The 20,644-nt window shown below is 39.2% G+C and overlaps 2 protein-coding genes and 1 pseudogene across 2 annotated transcripts; all 3 read right to left on the reverse strand.

The window, feature by feature from the left end:
• Positions 1-1,228: 1,228 nt before the first annotated feature.
• LOC112170612 lies at positions 1,229-19,400 on the reverse strand (annotated as a pseudogene).
• On the reverse strand, positions 6,222-8,131 carry LOC112170039 (1-aminocyclopropane-1-carboxylate oxidase homolog 1). The gene is made up of 3 exons (XM_024307186.2): positions 7,599-8,131; positions 7,202-7,523; positions 6,222-6,822 (listed from the first exon to the last, which is right to left on the reverse strand). The coding sequence occupies exons 1-3, from the start codon at positions 8,126-8,128 to the stop codon at positions 6,568-6,570; spliced, it is 1,107 nt and encodes a 368-aa protein (XP_024162954.1). The 5' UTR covers positions 8,129-8,131; the 3' UTR covers positions 6,222-6,567.
• On the reverse strand, positions 14,105-15,790 carry LOC112170040 (1-aminocyclopropane-1-carboxylate oxidase homolog 1). Its single transcript, XM_024307187.2, has 3 exons — positions 15,255-15,790; positions 14,858-15,179; positions 14,105-14,478 (listed from the first exon to the last, which is right to left on the reverse strand). The coding sequence occupies exons 1-3, from the start codon at positions 15,782-15,784 to the stop codon at positions 14,224-14,226; spliced, it is 1,107 nt and encodes a 368-aa protein (XP_024162955.1). The 5' UTR covers positions 15,785-15,790; the 3' UTR covers positions 14,105-14,223.
• Positions 19,401-20,644: the final 1,244 nt, after the last annotated feature.

The following is a 20,644-nucleotide window of genomic DNA, read 5'->3' on the forward strand; positions in this document are numbered from 1 at the left end:
CACAGAACTCATCATTTTCTATCAGAACAAATAAATCTCAGAAACTAAACGTACTGACCCTCAGAAACTAAAGCTAATGATCTTTAGAGGGTCCATATAATCATAGATTGCACATATTGCAGAATTTTAATGCTACTGACGCTCAATCATCATAGATTGCACATATTGCAGCATTTTAATGCTACTGACTGTCAATAAGCTCAGACAATTCATTTTGTACTATTATCAGCCACATAACATCAATTTTCACCGCCTAGCTACACATAAAAATGAGATTGCAATACACATAGATTTACTGACCCTCAATAGCCTAAATGTTAATTTCTTAATTTGTTAAAGCTACTAACCCTCAGAATTTCTCAACCATTGAGAATAATTAAAATTTCTCAACCAAAATCATTTACCTGAGGGAGAGACTATGGCAACACGAGGCTGAAAGTACTGACCCTCAAAATTTCTCAACCAAAATTTCTCAGGTAAAGCTGCTAAACATGATCAAATTTCGACAGTGTTGAATGCATTGCACAAAAATCAAACCATAGTTATTGACCTTCAGTAACTACAAATTTCTCTACTGACCTTCAAGACTATAGCTACTGACCCGCCGGTGTCTCGCCCTTACTTCGCTGCTGGGGTCGCGCCCTTGGTTTGCCGTCGAGGTCGCGCCCTTGCTTCTCCGCCGGGTCGCGCGCTTACTTTTCCGCTGGTAGAGCGCTTGCTTCGCCGTCGAGGTCGCACCCTTGCTTCTCCGCCGGGTCGCGCGCTTGCTTCGCTGCTGGGTAGAGCGCTTGCTTCGCCGCCGGGGTTGCGAGCTTGTTACTCCTCCGGATGGGGTCCTTGCTTCGCCGCCGAGTCACCCCCTTGCTTCACCTCAGGGTCGCGTGCTTGGTTCGCTGCCGGGGTCGCGCGCTTGGTTCGCCGCCGGGGTCGCCCGCTTGCTTTACCTCTGGGGTCGCGCTCGCGCCCTTGCTTCGTCGCCTAGATTCACCGGAGCCCTAGATGTCGATTTAGTTCAGAAGGTTTAGATTTTGGGATTGCTTTGATTTTGGGAGAAATGGTTTATATTGGCCAGTGGCATGTTTGGTAATTTTTTAAATACTTGAGAGTTATTTCTTTACGATTATGGCCGCACGGACTCCGTATTTTGGATTTTGCTATTGGTAATTAATAATGTCATTTTGTAGTTATTGGTCATTATCTCTAAAATTAAAGTTGGACAATCGTCTAATATTACACCAATCCACTTTATTTATCAGAAAGGACTTCCAATCAAGCTGCAAAGCAATGGCTATCATTAGGCCATCAGCCAAATGGCTTACAATATTACAAAAGAGAGAGAGAGCGAAGTATCAAAGTTCCATGATTACCAGGAACTAGAGCACAACATTTAGAGCTGAACCAATTTTGCAATAAACTCGTCAATGTTTTTGTCGGAACTTCCACCTTCATCGACTGCCTTTTTAGCCAATTCTCTCCATTTCATGGCACTCCTTTGTATTTCTTTTCCTCCTCCTCCCTCCATGATTTTACTTATACAATGCTCTACTTCTTCTTGCCTTACAATCCCCTTCCCATCAGGTTGAGCTTTAACCCCAATTTTCCACACATCCTTAATGTACTTAGCATTGGTGCTTTGGTCACTCATTTGTGGCATTGCCAGCAATGGAACCCCCAAACTCAAAGCCTCCAAAGTTGAGTTCCAACCACAATGTGTAATGAAGCACCCAACAGCCTCATGAGCCAAAACCTCTAGTTAGGAGCACCATGAAACCACCAAACCCTTCTCTGTAGAATCGCAGTAAATCCGTGTATGTAATTAGGATATCTTGTCATTATAGAAAATCATGTAATTATGGAAATATTGTTTCCTATTAGAGTTAGACTACTCCTTTGTACTTGTATATATACCCCCATATGGATGAATTAATATGATCATTGAATTAACCCTGAATTGAAGTATTCTTTTCTACTTAATATTAGAGCATATTCAATCCTTTGAATTTGCGCTGCATCCTTTGAATTCTGAATCCCGAAGAACACCACAAACCGCTGCGTACCATTGCTGTTGAAATCAAACCATCACTGAATTTCAAACCACGTGGTTCCTAGGAAATAAGGTGGCAAGATGCACGAAAAAATAGTCAAGAACAAACAATAGTTTTTGAAAACTGATGTCTAGAAGAGTGTTAGACATCATTTATGAAATTGTAATTGATTTAAATGTCCCTTAGGTATTGTTCGTCATATACTTTATTAAGCATAAAATGTGAAAATTTAAAGAATTAAATATAGTTAACATACAAAATTATGATGATTATAATAATTATACATCGATTCGTGTTTTAGAAGCGATGTGTGTTTGTATCCTGGACATTGGTGTCAGATCGATGTCTGATTTTCTCGATCTTTTACATCACCCACTAAGACATCGGTCAGATTTTAGTTTTACATCAGTTCTGGACTGATGTTTATTAACAAAATTCTAGTAGTGATATAGTGCATCAATATAGGATCATTCTACTAAGTAACAGTAAATAAGAGAAAATGGATATGACTTTTTGTTTTTGGCTGAATGAAAATATGTATGATTGACATCGATGGACCAGTCAAGAAAACAGAGTAATTAGACACAGTTTGTGGAATGCTGAAGATCGAAAAATAGACAATAGAAGTTGCTTTATGATTATGGCACCTAAGATTGGGTACAGATAGCCAATAATATCATGGTGTAACCACTACTAGAAAAACCCCCCATCACACATGGATGAGAATCCATGTGAAATCACAGTATTCCATACGGAAATCCGTGTGAAAACACCAATACACACGGTACAACAACAGATTAATAATCCGTATATATTGATGGCATTGCTAATACTACTTACATACAGATTAGTTAGTCAGTGTGAATGCATTTGATGGGTCCCACCTTAATTACAACTCCAACAATTATATCCCATCACCAAAAAAATCTATGTGTACCAAATATATCTATTAAATTTTATTAAATTATTCACATATTTATTTTTTGGTCCCTCAAATTATTGTCCTTTTAATTTATTTTTTTTCTATTTCATTTCTCAGTTCTCTGGTTTGGGATTCTGTCCTTGATTAGAATTCGAATTCGACTTTGACTTCCCCATCTAAATATATGAGCAAAGCCACAAACGGTTGCAGTATGAGGCCTTGAATTGAATATGAAATGAACAACTGCGCAACCAAAACATAAATAAGCAAACCAAAACGAACACCAACTGCACCAGCAGCCAAACTAAATCATACCAGAGTAGTACAACGTTTCACAAGAGCAGTACTACATTCCATAGGTTGAGATAAGAACAAGACTGAATTACCTTAAATTTTACCTAAAAAGTAGCAAACTTGAAAGACATCTGGGGAATCCGATTTCAAAGCAAGAGCCTTTATTTGCTCATCTGGCCAGATTGAAAGCTCCTGCAGTCATCAAAATGAAAACCCACAACAGTTATATAAATGAAGATAAGTAAAACACAAAGCACAAAGAAAGAGATCCTGCAAAACAGAGTCAGTTCCACAAACTTGACAAGCAAAATTAAACAAAAACAAAACAGTATGTGATAAACAAAAAGTAAAAGAAAAAAAGCAAAGCATGTCGTCGTTGGCCAATTTCCAGGGCGGTGGCAGAGGCGGAGGAAGAGCTCGGTGGCACAGAGAAGAGGGAAGGCGGTGTGGGTTTGGAGAAGGCAATGCGTGAAGCTGGAGGCGAGCACTCTGGGCTGACGAGGCTCTATGGGTGCCCAAATCAGATCTTGTCCTACCAGGCGTCGGCGCGTGGGTTTCTGCCGGATGTCAAGAAGGCTGCCTTGAACTCGTCGGAGGTCAGTGAGGTCCTTGGTGGTGGAGGTGAGTCCCGGTGGTGACCGGAAGTGGGTGTCGGAGGAGAGAGAAACATAGATCTAGTTTCTCTATCCTCCTTCAAACCAAAAAAAGAGGAGGAGATGAGCGCGAGGGAGGCGGAAAAGAAAGAGACGTGCAAAGCTTGGAGGTGTTGGGCGAGAGCAGTGAGCAGGTGTGGGTGGAGGAGGAGGAGGAGGAGAGAGAGAGAGAGAGAGAGAGAGAGAGAGAGAGAGAGAGAGAGAGAGAGAGAGAGAGAGAGAGAGAGAGAGAGAGAGAGGAGATTTAGGGCTGTCAAGAGGGAGGAGACCTCTTGGAATCGAGTAGAGGAGAAGAATAACCCAACTTACAGAAAGAAAGTAATGAATTGGGATATTGAAATGTCCAAGAGAGTTATCGAAAAAACTTCACACGGATATCTATGTGAAACAAAATATTTTCGGAATTATTGTGCTGTGTATAAATATGTTTATTAAATTTTAAATAGTTAAGTTGTTTTTATTTTATTTTGAAATAAGATTCACACGGATTTTTTCTGTATCAACTCTAATTCATACTGAAGTCTGTGTGAATGTCTGACACAAATAAAATAATTTTTAAAAAATAAATAAGACTTCACACAGAAGTCTGTGTGTGACCATAATTCATACGAATATTGTATAAATTTCACACAGATTTCCGTGTAAATTTTTGTGGTCTCACTTTTACTTTTCATTTCACACGGAAAACTGTGTGAAGATAGTTTTACAGACAAATATCTGTGTGTTTGCAGTGTTTTACACATAGAATCTTCTCCCTGTGAATATCTGTGTGAACCAAATCTGTGTGTGATGGGGGTTTTTGTAGTAGTGAACAATTTTCATAGCTCATTTGGGAAATTCCAAAATGGCCAAATGCAATTTGGCTTCTGCATCTGTTCTGCATGATTGCACTAAACCTTGAATGGAAATCCTAAATGTTTAGCTTCTAAATGATCTTCCTGTGCAGATTAGCTTGGGCAACCTGAGGCATATCCTAGGGAGCCATTTACATTGTTTTTTTTGTTAATTACCCAGAATACTCTAAAGAAAAATAGTGTATCAATTAGGACTGTCATAATACATGAAGTGGTATTAGCAATGTAATTACAAAACTCAGAATCATATTATATCCAAAAACCAAAAGGTCATCAACACGTGAACAATATCCACATAAACAAAAACTACAGAACTAAAACTGATTATTCTTCAGTTTTTAACTGTACATAAGAAATCTGATTACATCAATATGCAGAAGCTCTTATTTATAGCACTGAAGTACTTACTGCATGCAACTAGACACCCCCCAACATTTTCCCAAACTCATGTTAATTGACTAGAGAACTAGAAGGAAAGTTCAAGCAATTGACTATATTAGACCCCCTCCCAAGGAATAAGTGAATGACTACATGCATCCACGGAAAAAGATAACTAACATCTTTGACTTTGTTTCTTTTAGTTGCCATTGATAAGCCATAACCTGTAACGTTGTAGTTCCATCCCAATTAAGTCATAGCAGATTAGCAGATGAGCTCATCATCTTCGAAAGCAGGAGCTTCGTTCTCTAATAATTTTTCTTTGCTATTTTTTGACCGGAAAGAAAAAATTTTCTTTGCTTTCACTATATATTCAGATATTCTTGCTTCTTGTTTCTTGCGAGTCAGAGTGTGACTTAATTGTGTTTGGTCTTTGGTGTGTAGACTCTAAGCGGCAAGCCTCAATACCAACAACTAGAGAGTTACGCCATTCTTATGCAAAAATAGACCATGTTTTAATGACTTATTGGACCTCTTGGGTTTTAATTAGGGTTTCTAAGCACCTTTTTGGGCTGAGGGCCCAACAAGATTTTAATCTTCTTGAGCTGAAAGGATCACAAAAAAAGAAATGATCATATTATCTGCTTTACTCTTCTTCAGGGCATTTATCTTTTTTTGTCTTGCGCTTCAATAATTCAACCAGTTGATGTTTGAGTTTACAACTCATCCCTCGATTGGCTTACCAATCAAACTCCACTTCTACAGGTAGAAGTTTTTTTGTTTATTTATTGCCAATTATAGAAATAAATAATAAAGAACAGAAAATAGAAAATAGAAGGGCTATCTCCTCATTAAACTAGAGAATGACAACATTTTATTATAGTACACAATAATAACATAACAGAAAATACTCAAAATAAAAGGGCCATCTCCGCATTAAACTAGAGAATAGCCATAAAGTGTCAATTAACATCCAAACTTTTTTTTTTGTTTAAATTAAATAGAGGATTATGCGATATCAGTTCTTCTGCGATAGCTGATTTGGGGTGACTAGCACCCACCCACAATCTCGAAAGAAAGGAGGCCAACGCAAGTGGGAACCCACCGCCCATCCCTCTATTTTATATTATTAAAAAAAGAAAAGAAAATACAAGAAGAGAGAGAGGGACATGAACCAAAATCTCTCTGAGAACAAAATAAAGTAAAGTACTCAAAATGAGCACTAAGCAATAGTTACAAACTGATGGAGCAGTAACCATGCATATATATGTGACCATGCAGCAACCACATATATGGAACACACCACTACATTTAACATCCAAATTAAAACTTTAAAGGAAAAAAAAAAACAACAAACATGCTTAAAGCACATACATTTATTTTAAGTACCTATATATTGGAAATATTGTCACGGACAAACTTCACAACTTCAAAGATTTTAGAACAGGGACCTCATTTATAGAGTTTTTGTACAACTCCGTAAAATATTCTTTCGTGGTAATTGTTTGATAAATGGGTGGATTTTCTTTGCATGTCAACTCTTTAATTGGCTCGTACAGCCTCGACGGATTATCCGATGGAGCAGGTTGGAAAAACAATCCCACAGATACTCTTGGACCTTCTTTCTTTGCCACCACTCTATGATTAATGCTTTTGAATTTATCATTTGAGATTATCTGCACTAAAACATGCATTATCACAAACAACGAAACAGCTGCATGCAATCGATCTATATACAATTGCCAGAGACATTTTGGTATAGGTCCAAGTTCATATATTTTACCCAAAGCTACATGAATCGTTGTATAACGAAATTCATACCAGGTTATGTGTATACTATTCTTTTTCTTCTTTTCTACTTTAACGTTTTTATATCCAAAGAATCTGAACTACAAATTGTAATTGAAGATCTACCTATATACGTACATGGTGCGGAAAATGAATGTGTAGTAATCACCGATAAATTAACAGATTAGAGGAGTTACTGGATCAATATTAATTGTAAAGAGTGTTTGTTGGAACATATGTAAGTATAGACCATAGAGTAAAGCTTGCCTGCATAAGAGTTCCAAAGTTGACTATTAGAGCTCCAGGCACAGGAAGAACATCAATCCACTGGTTTTCATGCAAAACCTGAAGTCCACCAATATGATCTTGAAGTAGAAGTGTTATGAAAGTGCCATCTTTGTGTTTGGCTGTGCCAATTGTGAGCTCAGGCTCAGGACATGGAGGATAGTAGTGACTAATAATAAGATGTTCTTTTTCGCAATCCAAACCGAAAAGATGGTCAGGTTTGAGTCCAAGTGCCTGAGATAGCAATTCAAACAAAGTGACACCTAATTTTTGTACTTGCTCAGAATACTCCATAGTTATATCCCTGAAATGAGATAAAGAACACGTTAATTAATTGAATCACATGCACATGCAGATGCATGATCATATATATGTATACCTGCAAACCAGAGGCAATTCTTGGGGATCAAGAGGCTCGGGAGCCATGTCACAAAACATGCTGTCCCTCCAGGTAGCAAACCTTGACTGGTACAAGTTATAGCTACTGAAGTATCTGACCTTCCTCATGGGATCCCTAGTATAGTACTCAGCCTTCACCTCCCTTGGCAGCTCATGAAACCCACGCGTCGCCTCGAGCATCTCCTCCAACAATCTCTTGGGTATCCCATGGTTAACCACATGAAATAACCCCACACTCTCTGCAGCCCACCGGATATCTTGGATCACCTTAGCAGGCCTTCCAGCCAGAGCATCACCAAGGTCCACAACTGGAATACTGAATTGGTGTTGGCTAGTTGGATTGCCGAAACTTGGGATGTCCTCGGCTGAGGGATCTTCTGGCTTGTACATGAAAATGGATGGGACTTTGGTGATTCCATCATCGACAAGACCTTTGACCCCAGCTTTGGATTCGTCAAAGGCCTTTAGCTGTTGCAGACGCTCTTCAGTATTGGCCATTTTGTTGTACATAAGAAATCTGATTACCTCAATATGCAGAAGCTCTTATTTATAGCACTGAAGTACGTACTGCATGCATCTAGACACCCCCAACATTTTCCCAAACTCATGTTAATTGACTAGAGAACTAGAAGGAAAGTTCAAGCAATTGACTATATTAGACCCTCCCAAGGAATAAGTGAATAATTAACTACTTGCCAATTGACTATATTAGACCCTCCCAAGGAATAAGTGAATAACTACATGCATCCACAGAGGAAGATGACTAATGTCTATGACTTTGTTTCTCTTAGTTGCCATTGATAAGTCATAAGCTGTAACGTTGTAGTTCCATCCCTATGACATAGCAGATGAGCTCATCATCTACAAAAGCAGGAGCTTTGTTCTCTAATAATTTTTCTTTGCTTTTTTCTGACCGAAAAGAAAATTTTCTTCATATATATATATATTCTTGCTTCTTGTTTCTTGCGAGTCAGAGTCTGACGTAATATTGTGTTTGGTCTTGTTTGAGCGGCTAAGCCTTAATACCAACAACTAAAGAGTTACGCCATTCTTAATTTCTAATGCCTAGATAGACCACGTTTTAATGACTTATATTGGGCCTCTTGGGCTTCGATTAGGGTTTTTGAGAGCCTTTTTAGGCTGGAGGCCCAACAAAATTTTAATCTTTTTTTTTTTTTGAAATGGGAAAAATTGTAATCTTCTTGAGCTGAAAGGATCACAAAAAAAAAAATGACCCTGTTATCTGCTTTACCCTTCTTCAGGGCACTTATCTTTTTTTGTTTTGCGCTTCAATTTATTCTTAAAAGGTTGGTGTACTAGGAGTTTGCTAGCTAGTTTTGTTTACTCTTTTGGTTAGAGGAGCTTTGTAGTAGTTTCTACATAAAGATTCTTTCTGTCGACCCATATTGGTACCACAATTGCGTGATTGGCTAATAGGAGGTTAGTGAATGATTTTTCCCTAAAAGACATGGTGTATCTTTGTTTATAAGTTCGGTAATTTTAGCGAGCTTATCATCAACTTGTAAGAGTTTGTTTTGCTTAGAATAGGATTTCATAATTTTCTTGCCGGCTATCTTGTTGTAAGTACAAGTAGACTCTAGCTATTGGCTGTTGCTGGTTATTATTTCTAATGATATCAATTTCTATTAAAAAAATGGTGTGTAATAGAGGATCAAAGAAGGATTGTGTATTGTAGATAGCTAGCCCATGATGATGTGAATAAAAACTTTCCATATATATTGCATAAAATGATTAAAATCTAACCTTTACTAAAACTGTTCATTCATTTGATGCAATTGGATGAATAAATTATTTGTGTTTATTATATTGAATTTTTGCAGATATGATCTTTAAGGATTGATTAAATTATAAAAACGGTTAGTATATGAATTTAGACAGCCTAAAGTATGCAAATAAAAGAGAATTTGAAGACATGGACACTTCCAAACAATGTGGATCTAAGTTTTTTCTGAAGCTTAATTTTGATTCTTGCCTAATTATCTTCATTTCAATGTGGTTCCTTGGAAGCTTCATATAGAGTAAGGTAATTGTTTGCACCAAATTTCTTTGATGGATTTCTAATCTTCGCACATTGGTTGGTTCTACTATCTTCCATTCGGTTGTATGCTTGTATTGATTGATAGAAGTCGAATGTTATTGATCTGGAATCAATTCAGTACCATATATATCTACAAGTAGCCTCACCCTCAACTTCAACCTCAACCACCCGCGTTAACAAATCTATCTTGTGATTTACTCTTGTGGTCCATCTAAATCATCTCTTGATAGAAGATTAAGTTCAATCTAATTGCAATTATTACAAAATATATGCAACAAATGAGTACACATTAAATTGCACGGTTTTCAGTTAATTACAGAACTGTTTGAGTAAATCTCTATTTTGTGTGTGGCCCAAACCCTAGATTACTTGATCTAGTGGTAATAGAGTTATATTAGAAGGATCTAGATTCCTATTCAATGTACGATTACTTTCCTTGTATGATTCAGATTCTATACATTGTAATCCTCTATATAAAGAGGCCCCTATTATCAATGAGAACACACAGCAAATTCCTCTCAATTTCAGTTTCTCTACAACACGTTATCAGCATGAAGCCCTACCTTGAAACCCTAATTTCGTGGCCTTCGAATTCCAACATCCACCTCCTCACACATCGAAGCCCTATCCCCAAGGAACCCAGAATCGGCGGCGAAACCACCGGAACCTGTCAGAAAACCCCTGAACCGACCATCAGAAAATCTGAACCAGCCCCTGCCTGGTGCTTGCCCCCTGCAGCCCTGCCGAGAAGCTGTCGAGATCTGCCGAGCCAAGCGCACCCCTGTGCCTGCATCTGTCGACATCTGCTGAGACCTGCCGACAGCCCCTGCGCAAATCTGCCGAGAGCTGCCGACACCTAACGAGACCTGCTGCGCATCTGCCGAGAGCTGCCGACACCTAACGAGACCTGCTGCGCATCTGCCGAGTCACCGCACGCACCTACTGAGCTCTTGTCAACATCTGCTGACAGATCCTGCCCTAGCCTTCGACAGTTCCTGCACAAGCCCGCGCGCACCCCTGCAGCATCTGCCGACAGCCTCCGCACAGCTCCTGCACAGCCCCTGCAGCAGCCCCACACAACCCAGCCTAGCGCCAGCCACTACTTGTCTCCGGCCACTTTTCCCGCGACCCCAGTCGACCTTTTGATAAGCTCATAAATGTACATGATTTTGTGTTGATTTCTTCATGTTTTCTTAGCTAGTTTTCCATCTGTTTGAGTCATTTACTTTATTTTTATGTTTTGTAGGTGTTATGGAGCAAAGTAGAAGAAAGGAAGCTAAATCAGTAAATCTGCCTGTGCAGATCAGTCAACTTCGACGTGAACCTGAGAGCAGTTCAGAATGAACCATATAGTGAACTTTACATGCTTGGAAAGCTTCGGATGTCTAGTTTCCAGAACTTTTTACGGTTCATTCATTTCATTTTTTCTACAAAAAGTTATGGCCGATTTAGTACAGCAAGGTCGAGCAGTCCGAGAATCTGACACTTTGACGGAAATCTATGATTTGAGGCCCGAATTCCTTTTAGAAGCCCACCGACGAGTATTAACTGAATATCTCTATTTATTAGAGATATATGACATATTTTTATGGGTGAAAATTATTAGGAATCTTAAAGGAGAAGCTACTTGATTCCTAAAAGGAAAAGAAGTGAAAATCTCCTAACCTAAGCAATAAAGGAGGGCCGCACAAGAGAAAGAGAGAACGACATCTTCTGCCATCAACTAGCCGCCATCTCTTCCTTTTCCTTTCTTCTAGTTTTTGTTTTTTTCATGACTATGTCTAGCTAAACACTTTTGTAGCTAGGGGCGATTTCAAAGCCCCAAACATGTTCAATTCATATTGATGACAATTCAGTTTTTGGTTTTCTATATTATATATTGAGTGTTTGTTTCACCGTGTCTACAAGATGAATCTTTGCTTGTTTGTTTAGGTGCGAAACTAAATGAATAGGTTAGGGTTCTAATGCTAGGAGCAACACTAGATTCGTATATGTCGTGTGTTGATTCCAATTGAGTAGCAAAATGTTTTCTTGAATTACATGTGACTCAAACCCTAGGTTTAGCAAGACTACCAATGTACTTGTGCCCCTAGATTAATCCAAACCCTTTTCTTGCTTAATGATTTTGATATGTTAAACTTAGCGAGCTTGTGTCTAGGTTGCATAATCGGAAATAGATTAAGTGGTGAGCTTGTATTCACTTAACGAGGAACTAAGAAAGGGTAATGGGTTAATTCGAGCTTGTGAGTTAACTTTGGGTAAATTCAATTGAGAATTAAGATTCCATAACTGAGCTTTGATATGATTGAGTGTGTTTGGTGGTGGAGAATGAGTCCTTAGCTTTATTTCTGTCAATAGTTTTAAAGTTATAAAATCTGTTTCTGCTTTGTTATCTTACTATGTTCAATTTTACGTGATTTATTTCATATATCAAATCAACTCCAATTGTTCTGAAATTTTGTATGCGTGTTATTCAATGTGTCTTTAGTATCCGTTAAAATTTATAGAAAATTCCATCAAGTCTAGGTTAGTTAATTAATTTATTTTCGTTAACTGTTCAGTAGCATGGTTTAGAGTAGTTTGTGACATTTGGTTAGCAGTTTAGGAACAATCTTCAGCGGGTAATGACCCTTGCTTGATCACTATATTACCAACGATGATATTTGATTGCAAGGTTTAAGTTGTGCATCTTTTAGACATATCACCTTTTTCCAGCCACCTTCAAAGGACTTCTCCGGTCAAGTTTTCCGGCAACTTTTCAAGGTAAATTTTTCTAAAAGTTCCCGTTTTTGAAGTTTTCATTCTTTTCTTCTTTTCTCGGGGACTTCCAACATCTCTCCTTCTACCCCCCTTTTTCTTCTTCATAGGGGAGACCAATAACCGAACTATGGGGGTTCGTGCTAATTCCAAGCTTAGAGCTTGAATCCTCCAAACGTAGAGTTTGTTGAGAAGAAAAACGATCGACCACATACATCATTGTTTCGATCTAATGCAAAACCCCTCTTGGAATCGGGTTTTCTTGGAAGCATCTACGCTCGGAAAACTCCTAATTTTTTGGAAGCGACTACGCTCAGAAATTTCTATTGCTTTCGTGGTAGCCTTTTTCGCTCCGAAACTAACCCTATTTCTTGTTTGTTTTTCAGGATGAATAAACTGAACAAGTTGAGTTTTGCTCCACTGGAGAGAACAGGCGCATAATACCACCAATGGGTCCGTTACGTGCGCCAGCATCTTAAGGCTGATGGGATCCTGAGTACGATCCAAGAGACAAATCAGGACGTGCTTACTCCTCAACAAGTTGCTGCTTTTGAAGCAAATAGAGCTACGAGAGAGGCTAATAAAGCAAAATCCATCATTCTCATGACAAGGCACATGAATGACGTTCTCCAAAATGAGTACCTTAATGAGGAAGACCCCAGAAAACTATGGGTAGAACTCGAGCAGCGTTTTGGCAACGTTCGTGACTCTCTGCTTCTAGACTTAGAAGTGAGATGGCATAGCCTCCGCTTCTGTGATTTCAAGTCTGTACTTGACTACAATTCGGAAGCACTTCGTATCAAGTCTATGATAGAATTCTGTGGATAGAAAATCACTGATACGACGTTGATTGAGAAAACTCTCTCCACCTTCCCCGTCTCTGCATTAGTGATAGCAAAGAACTATCGGATTGATGTCAATACTAGATGCATCACAAGATTTCATGAGCTAATTGGTCCCATGAATGTAGCTGAAAAGCACGACAACATGCTAGTGAAAAACTATAACTCTAGACCTGTGGGAACCAAGTCAATTCCGGAGTCTAATTATAGTCGCGCCTCCAAGGGAGGACGCAAGGAGAGAAACCCTAAGAGTAGGGATAATTCTGGACGTTCTAGTGCATATTCTCGCCCTAAAGAGGAAGGAAACAGCCAAGATAGGCGTACACGGAACCATGGAGGTAAACGTGTGAAGAGAGAGAGAGGCCAAACCTCCGGTTATGGTGGTGACGTCACCAAAGGCAATAACTGCACCAAAGCGCTCCTAAAGCGCCTCGATCAAGGGAACCTGACCATAATGATGCTTGTCTCAGCGGTGGACTGCCAGGACATTGGGCAAGGGCGTGTAAAGCATCCCAGAATGTTGCAAACGCATACAAGATGTATCGTGAAGCAAGGGAGGCAAATTACATGGAACAAGATGAGGCCCCTATTATCAATGAAAGTACACAGCAATTCTCTGCTAATTTCAGTTTTCCTTAAACAAGAATTAAATAATAAAGAATAGAAAATAGAAAATAGAAGGGCTATCTCCTCATTAAACTAGAGAATGACAACATTTTATTATAGAACACAATAATAACATAACAGAAAATACTCAAAATAAAAGGGCCATCTCCGCATTAAACTAGAGAATTGCCATAAAGTGTCAATTAACATCCAAATTAAAACTACAAAAAAAAAAAAAAAAAACAACAACAACAACAACAACAACGAACATGCTTAAAGCACGTACGCTTATTTTAAGTACCCATATATTGGAACAATACATACATATTCACGGACAAACTTCACAACTTCAAAGCTTTTAGAACAGGGACCTCATTTATAGAGTTTTTGTACAACTCCGTAAAATATTCTTTCGTGGTAATTGTTTGATAAATGGGTGGATTTTCTTTGCATGTCAACTCTTTAATTGGCTCGTACAGCCTCGACGGATTATCCGATGGAGCAGGTTGGAAAAACAATCCCACAGATACTCTTGGACCTTCTTTCTTTGCCACCACTCTATGATTAATGCTTTTGAATTTATCATTTGAGATTATCTGCACTAAAACATGCATTATCACAAACAACGAAACAGCTGCATGCAATCGATCTATATACAATTGCCAGAGACATTTTGGTATAGGTCCAAGTTCATATATTTTACCCAAAGCTACATGAATCGTTGTATAACGAAATTCATACCAGGTTATGTGTATACTATTCTTTTTCTTCTTTTCTACTTTAACGTTTTTATATCCAAAGAATCTGAACTACAAATTGTAATTGAAGATCTACCTATATACGTACATGGTGCGGAAAATGAATGTGTAGTAATCACCGATAAATTAACAGATTAGAGGAGTTACTGGATCAATATTAATTGTAAAGAGTGTTTGTTGGAACATATGTAAGTATAGACCATAGAGTAAAGCTTGCCTGCATAAGAGTTCCAAAGTTGACTATTAGAGCTCCAGGCACAGGAAGAACATCAATCCACTGGTTTTCATGCAAAACCTGAAGTCCACCAATATGATCTTGAAGTAGAAGTGTTATGAAAGTGCCATCTTTGTGTTTGGCTGTGCCAATTGTGAGCTCAGGCTCAGGACATGGAGGATAGTAGTGACTAATAATAAGATGTTCTTTTTCGCAATCCAAACCGAAAAGGTGGTCAGGTTTGAGTCCAAGTGCCTGAGATAGCAATTCAAACAAAGTGACACCTAATTTTTGTACTTGCTCAGAATACTCCATAGTTATATCCCTGAAATGAGATAAAGAACACGTTAATTAATTGAATCACATGCACATGCAGATGCATGATCATATATATGTATACCTGCAAACCAGAGGCAATTCTTGGGGATCAAGAGGCTCGGGAGCCATGTCACAAAACATGCTGTCCCTCCAGGTAGCAAACCTTGACTGGTACAAGTTATAGCTACTGAAGTATCTGACCTTCCTCATGGGATCCCTAGTATAGTACTCAGCCTTCACCTCCCTTGGCAGCTCATGAAACCCACGCGTCGCCTCGAGCATCTCCTCCAACAATCTCTTGGGTATCCCATGGTTAACCACATGAAATAACCCCACACTCTCTGCAGCCCACCGGATATCTTGGATCACCTTAGCAGGCCTTCCAGCCAGAGCATCACCAAGGTCCACAACTGGAATACTGAATTGGTGTTGGCTAGTTGGATTGCCGAAACTTGGGATGTCCTCGGCTGAGGGATCTTCTGGCTTGTACATGAAAATGGATGGGACTTTGGTGATTCCATCATCGACAAGACCTTTGACCCCAGCTTTGGATTCGTCAAAGGCCTTTAGCTGTTGCAGACGCTCTTCAGTATTGGCCATTTTGTTGTACATAAGAAATCTGATTACCTCAATATGCAGAAGCTCTTATTTATAGCACTGAAGTACGTACTGCATGCATCTAGACACCCCCCAACATTTTCCCAAACTCATGTTAATTGACTAGAGAACTAGAAGGAAAGTTCAAGCAATTGACTATATTAGACCCTCCCAAGGAATAAGTGAATAATTAACTACTTGCCAATTGACTATATTAGACCCTCCCAAGGAATAAGTGAATAACTACATGCATCCACAGAGGAAGATGACTAATGTCTATGACTTTGTTTCTCTTAGTTGCCATTGATAAGTCATAAGCTGTAACGGTGTAGTTCCATGCCTTCCATCCCTATTAAGTCATATTTAGCAGATGAGCTCATCATCTACGAAAGCAGGAGCTTATTTTTTCTTTGCTTTTTTCTGACCGAAAAGAAAATTTTCTTTGCTTTCAATATATATATATATATATTCTTGCTTCTTGTTTCTTGCGAGTCAGAGTCTGGCGTAATTGGTTGGCACGTAATTGTGTTTGGTCTTTGGTGTGTTAGACTCTGAGCGGCTAAGCCTTAATACCAACAACTAAAGAGTTACGCCATTCTTAATTTCTATTTCTAATGCCTAGATAGACCACGTTTTAATGACTTATATTGGGCCTCTTGGGCTTCGATTAGGGTTTCTGAGAGCCTTTTTAGGCTGGAGACCCAACAAAATTTTAATCTTCTTGAGCTGAAAGGATCAAAAAAAAAAAAAAAAAAAACATGTTATCTGCTTTACTCTTCTTCGGGGCACTTATCTTTTTTGTTTTGCGCTTCAATTTATTCTTAAAAGGTTGGTGTACTAGGAGTTTGCTAGCTAGTTTTGTTTACTCTTTTGGTTAGAGGTAGCTTTGTAGTAGTTTCTACATAACGATTCTTTATGTCGACCTCTATTGGTACCACAATTGCGTGATTGGCTAATAGGAGGCTAGTGAATGATTTTGCCCTAAAAGACATGGAGTGTCTTTGTTTATAAGTTCCCTAATTTTAGCGAGCTTATCATCAACTTGTAAGAGTTTGTTTTGCTTAGAATAGGATTTCATAATTTTCTTGCCGGCTATCTTGTTGTAAGTATAGGTAGATTCTAGCTATTGGTTGTTGCTGGTTATTATTTCTAATGATATCAATTTCTATTAAAAAAAAATGGTGTGTAATAGAGGTTCAAAGAAGGATTGTGTATTGTAGATAGCTAGCCCATGATGATGTGAATAAAAACTTTCCATTTTATTGGATAAAATGATTAAAATCTAACCTTTACTAAAACTGTTCATTCATTTGATGCAATTGGATGAATTAATGATGATTTGTGTTTATTATATTGAATTTTTGCAGATATGATCTTTAAGGATTGATTAAATTATAAAAACGGTTAGTATATGAATTTAGATAGCCTAAAGTATGCAAATAAAAGAGAATTTGGAGACACGGACACTTCTGAACAATGTGGATCTAAGTTTTTTCTGAAGTTTAATTTTGATTCTTGCCTAATTATCTTCATTTCAATGTGGTTCCTTGGAAGCTTCATATAGAGTAAGGCAATTGTTTGCATCAAATTTCTTTGATGGATTTCTAATCCTCGCACAATTGTTTGGTTCTACTGTCTTCCATTCAATTGTATTGATTGATAAAAGTCGAATGTTATTGATCTGGAATCAATTCAGTACCATATATATCTACAAGTATCCTCACCCTCAACTTCAACCTCAACCTCCCGCATTAACAAATCTATCTTGTGATTTACTCTTGTGGTCCATCTAAATCATCTCTTGATAGAAGATTAAGTTCAATCTAATTGCAATTATTGCAAAATATATGCAACAAATGAGTACACATTAAATTGCACGGTTTTCAGTTTATTACATAACCACTTTTTATTTGTCAAAGACTCTTTTTCGCAATGACATTGAGGGATACCATCACAATAGCTCCTCGATCAACATCAGTTAGCGATGAACCAGAGTTGCAATGACTCACCAATGTTCTCGTTAGAACTTCTACTTTTTTTTTTTTGGCTGAAAGATAAGTGAAAGAGAGGAGTAACCTCCCTAACACTCTAATGAATTAATCAAAGAAAAAGTAGATAACAAGAGAGGGGGACAAAACCAAAACCTCTCGAAGCAAACTAACAATTAAACAAACCTAGCAAAACCGAAACTAAGGAAGACCCATAATGTCCCTATTACAATAGGACAAAATAAAAGAAGGAGGCGCATCCCACCACACCAGTTGAGTTAACGATGTATCATGATTAGCCAATGCATCTGCAACTTCATTCCCTTCATGAAAAATATGAGAAGAGCGAGATGTCATATTTGAGATGCAACTTAAACAATTAAGCCAATGAACACGAAGTTGCCAAGGTACAAGCAAAGGAGAGCGTAGGTAGTCTTGTACAAGTGATGAGTCAACCTCCAACCAAATGTGCTTCCAATCACAAACCCAAGCAAGCTCAATAGCAGTTATCACTGCCAAAACCTCCGCCGCTTTAGAACTAGGAATGTCAATGTTGGAAGAAAAAGCACCCAGAACATGACCATTAAAGTCACGAAATACCGCACCAAAACCTGCAATACCCTCTACATGCTTCCAAGCACCATCTGAGTTAATCTTCACCCACCCAATGATCGGAGGATGCCAAACAACCTCAATTACTCTAGGGGCTCTCCGCATCCGACACTCTGCTCCAAAACACTTTAATATTTGAAGATCTTGAACTGAATTACTCATTGGACCCTTTGCAAGCCGACTAGCCCCTCTAACATGACCCGAAATGAGTTGACAAATTGAAGCAGTAGAAAACAACTTGCCGTCAAATCTGGTCTTGTTCCTAGCATGCCATACTTCTTGCCTCACAATCCCTTTCTCATCAACTTGAGGTCTGATCCCAAATTTCCACACATCTATAATGTACTTGGCGTTGGTGCTTTGGTCGGTCCATCAAGGCATTGCAACCATTGGAACCCCCAAACTCAAAGCCTCCAATGTGGAGTTCCAACCACAATGTGTAATGAAGCAACCAACTGCTTCATGAGCCAAAACCTCCAGCTGGGGACACCAGGAAACCACAAAACCCTTTGTAGATGTCTCCTCTACAAACCCTTTCGGGACCTTCCTTGCTTCTGATTCTCTAATCACCTACAAGAATTTCCCTTTACTACTCCTCGATCTGAAAGCCAGTTCCTCCATTTGCTCAGCTTCAATTTCTGTTGGGCTGCCAAATGACACATAAACAATAGACCCCTTTGGCTGTTCATTGAGCCATTTCATGCAGGCATCACTCTTTGGTTTAAACAAGTTGAAACCATAGTCTTTATCATCTTCAAGACGCTTTTCCAAGCATTGAGATGGTATAGTTGGTCCAATGGTCTTCATTGGCCAAAACTTTGTCATCCAATCCACCGCCTATATATGAAGAGCAAAAGAGTTTAAGAATGCTTTCATGTTGAAAATTAGTCTAGTAATGTGGTACACAATATCTACAAAGATGTCATATGAATGCTACAGAAGTCTACAAAGATTCATATGGTCTATGTAACATTAATCATTACTTTAGGCTCTTTGGGTCTGTCTTTGGTTTTGTTTTCTTCATTTCCCATGCTCTTTGGTTTGGTCGAATTGCTGTGGTTCATCCTGCTGCACTATGCTTGTGGTTGCGATTCCTCGACGGCTATTTCTCAAATAACAAGGATTTGGGTTCTCTACTTAGGTCTCCCTGGTTTGGGCCTCTGTTGTTCTTCTGGTCTTGTGATTGTTGTTCCCCAAGCTCCAAGGATCTGGTCCTCTGCTTGTGCTTGCTAGTGCGTTGGTGTTCACAGCGGCGATGTCTCTGTGATTGCTCTGTTCTTGGCTAGATCTTTGTTGGTTGGGTTGTGTTTGTTTATGTTTGTTTTTTCCGTTTCGTTTGTAATCTTCGGCCCATCTTTCTTTTGGGTGTACTGTGTTCTTATTCATGAATGTTTGTTCAGCCAAAAAAAAAAAACTCACTACTCCCCTAGTCATTTTTGAATTACCAATTTATTCTAATGTAATTAAACTACGAATATAGGCACTTAAAATTAAAGTTGGACAATATATCTTTCTGAGCTCCAGGAAACCCGGAAACCCTAGTTTCGGAGTTTTGAGAAATTCGGCTCATCTGGCGGCACTCCGAGTCGGTGTAGGTTTGCCTCACCGCTATCGGGTTGCTGCCGAACGAGCGTTGAACCTTACTTGCTCAGGACGGTCGGAAAGAAAGGCGCTGGGCTCAAGGTGTTGGATGGGGCGGGATGATTTCCAGACGAAGTCTCTAGGTGTGTTCGCTGTGTGTTGTGCAGGGAAGGGACTCCGGCGTGGGCTCTGCAAATTCAGGCGGCGACACGATTTCTGATAGGTTGAACGGCGGTGTGGTTCTCAGGAACTGTCGGCGGCGAGAAATTGGAAGCTCCGGGTGGCTCGTGATTCTGGTGCGTGGCGAGGCCGAGTGGTGGCCGTGGTCTGCTGGGGTGGGCCGGCTCAACTTGGTTGGGTGTGGTCGGCGCGGCGGATTTCGGCGGACAGATGGTGGAAGCAGACGGTGCTACACGGACGCACAATGAGGTGAAGTTTTGGGCCAGTTCCAGATCCTACTGGGCCTTGTGCTATTTGGGCTTCCCCTTTGACTTGAATACACATTTACACAAGCGTACGTATCATTGTCAAGATAGGGAAGTATAATGCCCAAAGTTTATCGTACCACGGGGATTAGTGGCTAACCCACAATCCTTGGGTAATCGGAAATAAAGACACTTAGCAAACAAAGAAAATAAAACAAAAAAAATAAAATAAAACTGTTAATCTAAGGCACCAAGCCCTAGCAATGCTC

Source organism: Rosa chinensis, chromosome 6, assembly GCF_002994745.2.
Source record: "Rosa chinensis cultivar Old Blush chromosome 6, RchiOBHm-V2, whole genome shotgun sequence".
Lineage (NCBI taxonomy): Eukaryota > Viridiplantae > Streptophyta > Magnoliopsida > Rosales > Rosaceae > Rosa > Rosa chinensis.

What these genes read in the sequence shown, in the direction of transcription:
- LOC112170040 (XM_024307187.2), bottom strand. Translation starts at nt 15,784, where the DNA reads ATGTACAACAAAATGGCCAATACTGAAGAGCGTCTGCAACAGCTAAAG. An exon ending in GAATTGCCTCTGGTTTGCAG is followed by an intron (nt 15,180 to 15,254) that starts GTATACATATAT and finishes ATCTCATTTCAG; the next exon opens with GGATATAACTATGGAGTATT. An exon ending in ACTTTGGAACTCTTATGCAG is followed by an intron (nt 14,479 to 14,857) that starts GCAAGCTTTACT and finishes GTTTTAGTGCAG; the next exon opens with ATAATCTCAAATGATAAATT.
- LOC112170039 (XM_024307186.2), bottom strand. Translation starts at nt 8,128, where the DNA reads ATGTACAACAAAATGGCCAATACTGAAGAGCGTCTGCAACAGCTAAAG. An exon ending in GAATTGCCTCTGGTTTGCAG is followed by an intron (nt 7,524 to 7,598) that starts GTATACATATAT and finishes ATCTCATTTCAG; the next exon opens with GGATATAACTATGGAGTATT. An exon ending in ACTTTGGAACTCTTATGCAG is followed by an intron (nt 6,823 to 7,201) that starts GCAAGCTTTACT and finishes GTTTTAGTGCAG; the next exon opens with ATAATCTCAAATGATAAATT.